The following is a 12,151-nucleotide window of genomic DNA, read 5'->3' on the forward strand; positions in this document are numbered from 1 at the left end:
TATATGGAAATGGAATGAAAAATAATGAAATGCAGGTAATAAAAATATAATTGTTGAAAGTCTGGTATGTGTGTGACATTAGTGTTGAAGGCATGCTGTGTTTGTGTGAGCTGTAGGCCTATACTGTATGAGGTTTGGGTGATGGTGTGTGAGGTAATAGGCTAGTGTTTGGCTGTCTGTGCAGTATATGGAAATGGAATGAAAAATAATATTGAGTATAATATTTATATTGTTTATCTGTGTTGAGGACATAGCCTAGTTTAATAAAATAATTAAAAGCAACATAATTAACGCATGGTTTATTTTGGTGAGAAAAAAAATGGCTAGTTGACCTTCCATTTGGCTAGTAAGAAAAAATGTCTACTAGCCAAATTGGCTGGTGGTGGAAAAAGTTAATTTAGAGCCCTGATTACAACAGTTACAACAATTTACTGTACATCAGGGGGTCCCGACCTCTTCCAACGTGGGGCTCACTTGGAATTTTCACAAATGTTTGGGGCCCACCTTTGACCCAATAAACAATACAAGTGTAATACGAGTGTAACACGCACCATGTACCAATTTTGTACGTACATCTAGGGTTGGTCCACGGTATTACACTGGTATTACATGGTATTAAATATTGTTACACTGGTTATTACACTGTACCTAATGTGGTAGATCCACTGTAATAGTGAACCATTAAAATAAAGTGTTACCAAAGAAAAGTAATAAAATGGGGGCCGATGTGGCATGGGTTAGTGCAGAGGTTCCGCAAATTTTACCATAACAAGGCCCCCCATAAAGCAGTAGATTCCAGCCAAGGCCCCCCTTACATTGGTTGCGCCACATTTTTTTTCATTTCGGAGCACCCCTTTTCACAACCACATATCTATGTCTGTGTGTCAGTGCAATGGTAGTAATGGCCAGAGAAGCAATATATTGTTATAATGCAGTTCTTAAAGGCACACTGTGCAGGAAATGGTCAAAAAAGGTACTGCAACTATGCTGCTCATTGAAACTGGGAATATTGTTCATCTTATTTTTGTTCACATATTTTGGTGAACATTAATTATTCAATTAGCCTATTTATGTTGATTTGTACTTTTTCTTCCAACTTGCTGCGGATCCCCTTGCACCTCCTCGCGGGCCCCATGGGTTCCCGGCCCCCACTTTTAAACCACTGGGTTAGTGCACTGTGTATCATTATGCTGGGGACTTGACTTCAATAGGTTATATCCCAATCCTTCCCCATCTCTCCCCCACTCATTTCCTGTCACAATCAGCTGTTCTATGTCAACAAAGGCTAAAAAGCCCCAAAAACACAAATAAAAAGAGAGGAAAGCAATAGCCATAGTTAAACCCAGCATTACGCAGCATTCAGCAGTTAGGGCGTCAGACTTGTAGCCCAAAGGTTGCCGGTTCGACTTCCAACCCGCCAGGTTGGTGGGGGGAGTGATTAACCAGTGCTCTCCCCATCCTCCTCCATGACTGAGGTAGAACTACCCTGAGCATGGTACCGTCCTGCCGCACTTCGCCATTGGGGGCTGCCCCCTTGCACGGGTGAGGCATAAATACAATTTTGTAGTGTGCAGTGAACACAATTGTGTGCTGTGTCACAATGGGAGTTGGAGTTTCACAGCTGGGCTTTCACTTCACTTCCACATTATGCTGTATCTCTTGTATGTGTTACCATCTCAGAGGACCTCACCTGGGACAGTCACACACAGCGCATTGTTAAAAAAAGCCAGCAACGTCTGTACCACCTCAGACGATTGAGAAAGTTTGGGATGAGACCCAAGATCCTGAAGTCGTTTTACAGAGGCACCATTGAGAGCATTCTGACAGGGACCATTATTGCATGGTATGGGAACTGCTCTCAAGCCAACAGGAGAGCTCTTCAGAGGGTTGTGCGTACAGCTCAGTACATATGCGGCTGTGACTTACCCTCCATACTGGAACTGTTCGAGGGAAGGAGCATCAGGAAGGCAAAAAAGATCTTGGCTGATCCTAGTCACCCCAACCATGAACTGTTACCATATTGCCATCTGGGAAATGGTACAGAAGCCTGAAGTCTCACACTACCAGACTCCAAAGTAGTTTCTTCCACCAAGCAGTTAGATTACTGAATTCATGCTGAAGACAACAAGGCACTTTATTTGCACCCCTCCCTTTTTTATTTTATTTTTTAAAATCTTTTTGAGGACACAAGAAAAACACAACAATTTTTACTCTTTATAGGCTTCAAACCTATAATAAGACGTAATAAACTAATCTTGAATCTTGAATCTTGGTCCTGCATTATTCCCCAGAGATGACCCCGTCACATGCAGGGCAAGATGCAGCTGCCTTCACAGGTGTCACATTTTAAGTTCAGCCTCTAATTAAAAAGCACAAATGATCCAGCATCTTCGTCATTGCCTTTGCTATGTCTTGGTTGTCTCAGATGCATGATCTGAAATCTAAATAACTTATCACCTTGCTGATATAACGCAGGCCTCTACCACATGCTAGACATTTTTCTCTTTAAAACACCTGTTGATTTACCCAGCCGCGACGTGCGCGGAGGAAACGTCTGAAATGTCTGGTGACCTATGATCTTTAAAACACATCCCCTCCAGATAGCTCATTGGTCCATCGCCACTCCGTCCACCAATAGCAATTCGACAAAGTGCATAGGTGGCAGTGCCGATTTCATGGATCCTGGATCCGCAGAACGTAAGTGTTCCTGAGGCTGCCATGCCTACATTTCACGAAAATAGAGCCAAATAGGAAACCCACAGTAAATTTAAATACATACACGCGTATTCATTCCATACTAACGCCCACTTTAATGTCTTCTGAGTGTTTTTAAAAAGGAATGTCCTGTAGTTTGATGACGTGCATGTGATCATCTCAACATGAAACAGGCTAAACAACAGCAATAGAAACGTGCTTGAGTTGATGCGCAGGATTAGAATTATCCGTTCAAGTCAACCAGGACATCTCACAAAAGTAAGTTGAGGAGCTTGCTACCCGAACAGGGTTGGGTAGGCTACAATGTAACTCTTGTTTAGCCTGCTTGACAAAGTCTGACTCCTCCTCCGCAAGACGCTGTGGCTACAACAGTGTATCTCGTCTAATCGATTTGAGAGCAACTTAAGGATTTTACATGGTCGACAATGTACTGTCTCGGTGCTGGTTACATTTCTATGGAAGACCGTATTATTCCTGCCTATCGTAATGGAATGCCAGTTTACCAGAGACTGCGAAGACATCGAAGGACAACACAGGCCTATTACTATTGTATGTATTCAAGAGGGTACACAGAGCAGCAAAGGCACCAGGAGAAATTGAAAATTGACTTTATAACACTTAACAATTGTCAATAGCCTACACAAAATCACAAATATTAGTCTATTATTTCTTAAACATGTTGGGCTGGGAACTTGTCTTCCACTGTTTATATGTTTATGTTTAGAGCCCTTTTATTGTGCTTGACAGATTGGGGGGGGGGGGTGCGTCTGGAAGAAATATAATCTAATGTATAATGTGGTGCATAAACATTGTGCCGTCTGCTTTGCATGATCAATCAGGAGGGTAGGGACAGCCTAGGGACCATCCATATCCACATATCACACAATTGTGTGCTGAATGTGGATAGCACTGTGGACAGGGCAAAGGCTCTACAGTACAACCAGACTGCTCCTTGTACTTTTCAAGGATTTTAAGTAAAAGGACGAAGTGGGAAGTTTTTTTTTAAAAAAGTGTCCATTTTAAACTGGGCAAAGAATCAACAATATTCCTATTTCGGCTAGCATGGCCTTTTTCAATGCCAGTGCTAGTATCTTTAATGCAACCTTCATTGTGCCCAAGATAAAGTGACAAAATATTTACTCAGTGCAATATGCCACTTCCTCACCAGGATGCTGTTCCTCCTACAGTCTGATGAAGAAGTTCCTCCCATGTGTAACACACCTTTTGTAAATGGCACACCTATTCTTCTCTTCGCCTTCAAGCTGTGTGTGTGTGTGTGTGTGTGTGTGTGTGTGTGTGTGTGTGTGTGTGTGTGTGTGTGTGTGTGTGTGTGCGCGCGCGCGCGCGCTTGTGGACAGGCAGGTAGGCAGTCGTTTTTCAAGCTTGACAATAATCTGAGACGTCTTCAATCCCCTATTTTCCTTAGGACATGGATGCTGAAAACGGAGAGGTGTTTTTCAGGATCAAAGAGGAAGACAATGTGACTGAGGGAGATCTTCAGAACAGCTATGCCCTGTGGTCCACACAAAGTGTATGTTTTCATCATTATGTTTCTGTACTAACTGTTGACACATTGACCTTAAAATAGACCTTAAAATGGTCTTGGGTTGAAATACCACTGTCAAGTGTGGTATTGGCACATTTTGGACTTCTAAACCTAAAGCTCTATAAGCACTTGGCACGACTGCGCTTGAATGCCCACAACACTCCTTGTGCTCCTTGTCAAGCTTGGTATTTGAACAGCTAAGAAGTAGCCTCTTTGTGCAGAATGTACCTGCTGGCGGGAAAGACTCAAATTACACAATAACAATAACATTTCTATGACATTACTGGGAGCCTTAAGTAACAGATTAAGACTTGGTCATTGTAATTTTGGTGACATTGGCTCTGCGCACAGTTAGCCCCATATTGCACGCCATTCCACCATTGGACCACTGTAATAGTCATTGACAGGTTTACTACTGTGTATATGCCTGATGAAGATCCAGTGTGATCGAAACGTTGCATTTTAAATAATAAAGTTTATTTTTGGAGCTTATCGGCAGTGTGCAGACCTACCTTTTTCAACAAGTTTACTACTGTACCATAGTACTACACTACCATGACATAACACAGGGCCTTTAGTAATGCACTACGAGTTGTTCATTGCCATTCTGATAACAGCAAATGTATAACGCTGTGTCTCAATGGGACCTTTCGGCCCTGCCGTGGCCTAACAGTAGGGCACTGGGTTACTACACCGGCGACCCAGGTTCGATTCTGGCCCGGGTCATTAGCCGAGCCTTCCCCTTCTCTCTCTCCCCACTTATTCCCTGTCTCTCCTCTACTCTCCTGTCAAAAATAAAGGCATAAAACCCCCCTAAAAATATATATTTTTAAAAACCAGACCTTTCTCGTGTCACCTTTCCTCGTAGGTCCTCAACGACAGTGAGCCGGAGGATGTGCTCCATGCCATCAACCCTAATGACATGTACACCTCCTCCGGGGCTCAGCAGGATTCCCTGTCGGAGAGCGACAGCGGCATGTCTGAGGACCCCCAGGCTGACAGCCCCTTAGGACCCCCGGCAGAGGCTCCTCCCCCAGGTCTGTCCGCCGTGCCCACTGTCTATCAGCTGGTCTATGACATCAGCGCCATAGCAGGCGGTGTGAAGAGGGAGCCAGAGCACCACAATGTTGATGTCATATCCATACAGCTGGGTAAGTCACGTCAAGCATCATGCTGGTAGGCCCTGCCGTGGGCTAGCGGCGGGGCACTGGGTTGCTGCGCGGGGTCGTCTGCCGATCCTCCCCCGTCTCTCTCTCCCACTCGCTTCCTGTCAGCATCTCCAACTGTCCTGTCGAATAAAGGGCAAAGAATTTATTGCACATTCGTACTGCCCAATGAGTAGTTGTGGGCAAGGGTACCACACTTTTCACACTTTTTTTTTACCGCACCTTTCCTATGAGAAATTGCATAGATAGCCTCTGTCTGGTGTTAAACCAGCAACTCTTAACCTTTTAACTTCCTGTTTCCCACCAGATGAGTGGAGTTCTCAGATGCTGCTGACTGACTCTTGTATAGTGAATGAGCTGCCTCTGGTTGCTGCAGCGGGGAAAGTAGAGTCCGCCCACTCCTCCAGTGACTCCAACCACGGAGATACTTCACTGGTGAGTGGCAATCAACTGTGATTATTATTGTTGTTGTTGTTGTTGTTGTTGTTGTTATTATTGTTATTATCATAATTACTAGAATTATTGTTGTTGTTGTTATTATCATTATCTATTACTGGTATTATAATGTTGATACCTACCTAGTCTAAAATCAGACCCCACATGCAATGTATTCTGATGTCAGTTATTAATCTTATATCACTATTGTTACATCTATATTATTATTATTACGTGTCTGTAATGTCTGAAATCAGACACCACCCAGAACCATTTGCACTAAAGCCAGTGTTGTATTGCTGTGTATTGGTCAGGATTATCCAGATCTTCGCCTGACTGAAGAAGAACAGAAGCTTCTGACACAAGAAGGGATCTCCCTGCCCAATAACCTCCCTCTCACCAAGGTTCATGTCCTCAGCAAAAAATTACGATATGATTATACTTTATTGTCAGTTTACACTGAAATTCATTTTGCATCCCTGAGCAACACTCGTTTAAGACAGGACATACACAGAACATCACATAAAAAGACTATTACAAAAAACAAAGGGCACAGGCCTATACATACATACATTACATAGAACCCACATAACTTGAAGATATAATCAACGTGGAGTGACAACACTATGCAGTCTTATGACTGATTTAGCAAAAGAATTGATTAATTTTCAGGTAGATAGAGCAAATAAATACAGCAAAGCTATTTACCATCAATTTTAATCACGTGTCTCCTTTTACAATGTATCCTAAAGGCAGAGGAGAGGATTCTGAAAAAAGTAAGACGCAAGATTCGCAACAAGCAGTCAGCACAAGACAGCCGGCGCAGGAAGAAAGAATATATCGATGGGCTCGAAAGCAGGTTGGCTTAGTCTTTCTTTTTTAGGACAGTTTCCATGTTGTTCATTTGTAATTCCTAATATTCCACATTATTTTCGCCTCTACACTTCTCACTGTTGGTAACCATATGAGCGTATTTCCAGCTGAGACAGCGTTTGGACTATTACAGCATGAAATTTTAAATACTCCGAACTATTCAAATGTGCAGAAGTATGCATAATGAAGTACTGCCTGAATCAAGTCTCTGTGTGTGTGTGTGTGTGTGTGTGTGTGTGTGTGTGTGTGTGTGTGTGTGTGTGTGTGTGTGTGTGTGTGTGTGTGTGTGTGTGTGTGCGCGCGTGCCCGTGTGTGCGCGCCCGTGTGCGTGTGTGTGTGTGTGCGTGTGTGTGGCAGAGTGGCTGCCTGCTCGGCCCAGAACAAGGAGTTACAGAGGACCGTGGATCAGCTGGAGAAACACAACATGTGCGTATCTCAGGCTCAGCGATTCACGAATTACAGTAGCCCCTTAATGCACGCCGTACCTCCTGTGGCACACTGTAAGAGACATTGAGCCCGTTTATATGGCCGCAATAATCAGGTTATTGGAATAAACAGGTTATTGGAGTAAATGGTTTATTGCTGTTTATATGCAGTCCGTCGGTTGCCTGTGTTCCACTAAAGTGTGTGTCATAAGCTAGAATTTAAGGCTTGTGATTGACTACTTATCCTTCTAGAATGTCAATAACCCGATGATAATCCGATTATGCTGGATACATGTCTTCAGAAAATAGTTTATTAGCCAAAAACCTACCTGTGCAAATCGGATTTCTCATAAACCGATAACGGCAATAAACCGATTATGAAAACTGTTTATTAAGTTTACATGAGCGCTCGAATAAACCGGTAACTCCAAAAACCGGATCATAAATGGTTTATTGATGCGCATATAAACGGGCTCATTGAAAGTTAACTACTATAGTACTACACTACTTCTATGACAGTGCACGGGGCCTTTAGTAATACATCACGACTTGGTCATTGCCATTCTGGTAGCAGCTAATTTATAATGCTGTGTCTGAAATACGTGGGTTAAATATACTTACTACATGACATTATATTTTTACTGGATACTTCATTGAATTTTAATTTATATTACATTGCTCTTTACTAGATACTTGTGGTATTCGGTATGCATTGAAGTATGGTAGTATTTCGTAGATGTAAAAAAAACTTAATGTAATCCTTTGGGGCCATGTGTAACATTGTGCAAAGAAGTAAACTAGTGTGTAAGGGTTATGAATAGTTGGCCCTGACTAAATATCTTGAAATAAGGCCTTGCCTTCAGATATGCTTGTGAAGACTTTTAGATAGCTTGAGTTTTCGAAGTCAGTGTCAAGTGTTCAACCGAAGTCAGTTTCTGAGGCGTAAGTTCTTTGCCTGGATATCATGCACACTAGTCTGCCATTATCAGGACTTTGGAACAGATAGACTTGAAACAAGAACAGTGACAATGACATTGAGAATTTTATAAACAACTCTTAACTGAAATTAAATATTTTTTCGCAGACAAAATTTATTTTGTTAATGATATGAATGTGCTAATGCTAATGTCCATCTAACTGGATTATTTTCATAGTGCAAATGTAGTGAATCATGGACATATCCTGATGTATTTGCAGATCGCTTCTGGCTCAGCTGAGGAAACTGCAGAGTCTGATAAAGCAGACAGCCAGCAAGGCAGCTCAAACCAGCACCTGCATCATGGTAAGACAAGGCAGATCGGCGTCTACGGCCTTAGACATCATATTAAAACGATATCAACCCAGTTATACTGAATGGAGCGAAACACCACTCCAATATGGCGGCCAATATGGTTACGTTAGGCCCTAGAGCGGTTACGTGCGTTGCTCAGTCTAGTGTTCTATATGATGTCTAGTATGTCTACGGCTGTATGTAGTGAAATGAAAAGGGTCACTCCTCTGCATGTTCATGTTACTGTTTATGGAGTAAACAAACGCGATAGTAAGTAAACACATTAAGTGAATGTCCCATAACATTGTTATTGTGACATAGTACAAACATGCCTCACACATGGGGCATCCCAAGGGGTCCTCACACATGGAAGGGGGCATCTCTGACGCAGGCACTTGTGTTTTTTGTCCCAAATTGAAGTACTCACGTACAGGTCATATGCTGAAAACGAACGAAAAAAAGAACGAAAAAATGAAAGAGTTGCTCCCAGCTGTGATTCGGTTCCCAGTATTCACGAGATGTGACCAGAGCCATCGAAGAATCGATTCGTTCACAAAAGTCACTAAATAGGATCCATCGTCTGAAAAGGCCGCTTTTCTAAAAGATGCACGTTTGCTTTTTCTCTCCCTGCAGATTTTCATCTTCTCTCTGGTCCTCATCATCTTCCCCAGCTATAGCCCCTTCAGCAGCAGAGGTTCCACAGCAGTGGAGGAGGGCTATGCTCCTATTGGAGGTGAAGTATGGAGCTTTCATTGAAGACATTTTCTAGAAGAGCATAACAGAGTTTATGGAGCAGGGGTGGGGAACCCATGTCTCGAGGGCCATTTACAGCCCTTGAGGGGCTCTTACCCCCCCACCCCCCAGCATAATTTTAATGCTGTCCCATTTAACATGAAATATGACATGTCATCTACTGTAAAGAAATGTTAAAAATTACATTTGCAAACAATTATGTTATATTTTCAGGGGACCTATTGCAGATTGGGTCTGTTGTAAAGGTGGCTGCCTTCAATATAGTCCTAAAGTGTAAGGGGAAGTTCTGGTTTGTGTTCATAATACAGCCATTGGAGGACTTAAAATAACATTTGAAGTGGCCCCTCGAATGAAAAAGGTTCAACACCCCTATCACAGAGTGTTTAGTGTGCCTTGTGTATACACTGTTATACATTTTTTGCATCTATAGCAGTGCTATTTGCATGCTTTAATACTTTGTGATCCAATCATTTAACCCATTGCGGTACAATGGTAATAAACTTTTATTGTGTTCCATGCAGTCATCTCCAGAAACATCCTCAACGATCCCTCTTCATCATCGTTGCAAATCTCCGAGGAGACCGACAACAACAACAACATGGGGTTGACCTCTGTGGCCGACATCGGGCCACCTCCCCCAGACATTCCTCCTCCTCCCAATCAGTCTGACCTTCCAGACATGACTCTGCCAAAGCAGCAGCAGCAACAACCTCCAGAAACTCCTGATAGGGAAGACGGCAGCGTAGAGCTGTCCTTCAAAAGCAGCCAGCCTGGTAACAGTAACGGCACAGTGCTGGCTGACACCAAGACAGCTGATCAAATGGACTTGGGGACAATACATTCGCAGTCGGCCAGACCAGGAAGTGGGAACGTGGATCAGACCAAACCAGCTCATGCGGATGAGATGTGACCGCCATCTTGGGGCGCCATCTTGTTTTATTTTTTATTATTTATTTTTTGGCCTTTAATTTATGGATTTATTCAACAGCCTTCCACATGCTCTTTGTGATACTTGTTCTTCAACTGCAAGGGATATCTTGATGTATTATCTTGAGGATTTTTTTGTTTGTTTAAGAAGTCAATTAACTATTTAATCCAGCCGCCTTGAATGGATTAGAAATATTGTTTATTGCAATATTGGTGGTTCTCATGTTCAGTCTAAAGAGACCTCTTCTGGAAACATTATTAATAAGAAGAAAATGTGTATTTTCTTTAAGCTTTTAAGATTAGTTCAGTTGTTTTCCAAAATTGGACTGGGTAGGCTACATATATATGGGTCCCTTACCATGATTTTTTTCTTCTTGTTATGAAGAGCAGAGTACACATTTGGTGAAATGAGATTCTGTTGAATCTGTCCTCTGATGTGTCAGTTTAGGCTTTGTCCATGGGCGTAAAGTATACACCCGCAGCCCCCGCGGGGGCCTATACGAGGCGGGGGGCCCACATGGGCCCTTGACTTGAGGAAACGGGCCCCCTCCACATGATATTAGGCCCTCTTTTTTCGTTTGGGAGCCCATTCTTGATAGCTTCAGGGGAGCCTGAAGTACTTGCGTTACACGAGTGGCTTTGTCTATGCATGCCCTTTTCAATTTGATCGTTACCGGTACTTTGTGAAAAGGATTTAAATGCATAAGAAAATGATTAGATATGGCTCAATGGTTAGAGCGCTGGCCTCAAGATCAGTAGGTTGCAGGTTCAAATCCCACCCTTACCAGCACCGTCATCCTTGGCCGAAGTGCCCTTGAGCAAGGCATCTAACCCCACTTGGTGCCAGCCAGGGCCTGTAACCAATACCCTGTACCCAAATAACTGTAAGTTGCTTTGGAGATAAATGTCCGCGAAAAGCAATGAAATTACATGAAATGAGTGAGAAATCACTAAGCTCTTTTTTTAGTATAATTTGAAACAAAAACTATTTCTTGTCTCAGTTCAGTTGTTTGGCCCAGGTGGAGGCTGGAGGATTTACAAATGGTTCGATAAAAGCAAGGCGTACTGAGCAAGAAATTGTGGGTGAAACTCACTGCTAGAAGTTCTGCTTTAATGTTTGTAAAATGTTTTATCTACAAGGTAGGCACTTTGTGTCTTGCAACACCAATGAAAATAAAAAAGGGTCTTTTTTTATTCCACATGTGTGTTACTTGTCATTGTTACACCAATATGCTAGTTATGTCCTCCAATAATATAAGCCTATACTTAGTTCAGTTCAATAGGCTAGTCTCTCAAAAGTGGGCAGTTTTATTTCCAGTGAATTATGACTTTAACTGTTAGGCTACACCGGAGACGGGCGAACTCAGGCCTGGGGGTCACATGTGGCCAACTGAGCCATTTCATCTGGCCCAAAGAGCCTTTTCAAATCCAGTACCATACTCACACCTAACATTCTAAAAAAACAAACGGTGTTTCAGGTGTGAGATTAATCAAGGTCATCTAAATATTGCAATGTGTAGGAGTGAAATAACCAACAAGTTATGTCAGTGTACATTACATTGGCTGGCACAGGCATGTTGTCTGCGACATCTGGTCCTACGATCCATATTCTACACCCAATGTGACCCTCAGGCCAAAATAATTGCCCGACCCTGGGCTAGGCTACACCATAGCCTTGAGCTTGTCATCAAAATATGTGTTTGTGGGTGTAAAGAAGTAGGCCTAGGTAAGTAGCCTAGTTTAAAAACACGTTTTAAACCAGTGTAAACTGATTGTAATGCTGTAGGCTACAGTCAGTGTCAAGCTAAGAGAACACTGAAATGTGCCACATATCAACTAACCACAAGCCAAATAGGATGATGAGGGGCCTATATTTAAAACAAAAAGAAAGAAAGGAACGGAAAGAATGTAGAATGGAGTCTTGGACGTTTGTATAATTTTTGTTTAAAAAAACAAAAAAAAGTACCTACCAGTAGATTTCCAAAAGGACCAACGAGCCACGATTTAACTCCCCGACGTTTCCACACTCTCCGCTAGGGGA

General features: G+C 42.6%; 1 protein-coding gene across 2 annotated transcripts; it reads left to right on the forward strand.

Moving 5' to 3' along the window:
* Positions 1-2,670: 2,670 nt before the first annotated feature.
* On the forward strand, positions 2,671-11,309 carry creb3l4 (cAMP responsive element binding protein 3-like 4). Of its 2 annotated transcripts, none has more exons than XM_063198666.1 (10): positions 2,671-2,697; positions 4,142-4,246; positions 5,130-5,412; positions 5,735-5,862; positions 6,177-6,266; positions 6,615-6,721; positions 7,093-7,161; positions 8,358-8,442; positions 9,064-9,163; positions 9,705-11,309. In XM_063198666.1, the coding sequence occupies exons 2-10, from the start codon at positions 4,145-4,147 to the stop codon at positions 10,091-10,093; spliced, it is 1,353 nt and encodes a 450-aa protein (XP_063054736.1). In that variant the 5' UTR covers positions 2,671-2,697; positions 4,142-4,144; the 3' UTR covers positions 10,094-11,309. The 2 variants fall into 2 exon arrangements, with proteins under 2 accessions (XP_063054736.1, XP_063054735.1); XM_063198665.1 differs by lacking the exon at positions 2,671-2,697 and adding an exon at positions 2,710-3,264.
* The last annotated feature ends 842 nt before the right edge of the window (positions 11,310-12,151 follow it).

Source organism: Engraulis encrasicolus, chromosome 5 (assembly GCF_034702125.1).
Source record: "Engraulis encrasicolus isolate BLACKSEA-1 chromosome 5, IST_EnEncr_1.0, whole genome shotgun sequence".
Lineage (NCBI taxonomy): Eukaryota > Metazoa > Chordata > Actinopteri > Clupeiformes > Engraulidae > Engraulis > Engraulis encrasicolus.

Coding starts and splice junctions, on each gene's coding strand:
- creb3l4 (XM_063198665.1), top strand. CDS start 3,202: ATGGAATGCCAGTTTACCAGAGACTGCGAAGACATCGAAGGACAACAC. Junction 7,162..8,357: donor CAGCTGGAGAAACACAACAT/GTGCGTATCTCA, acceptor ATGTATTTGCAG/ATCGCTTCTGGCTCAGCTGA. Junction 9,164..9,704: donor GGGCTATGCTCCTATTGGAG/GTGAAGTATGGA, acceptor TGTTCCATGCAG/TCATCTCCAGAAACATCCTC.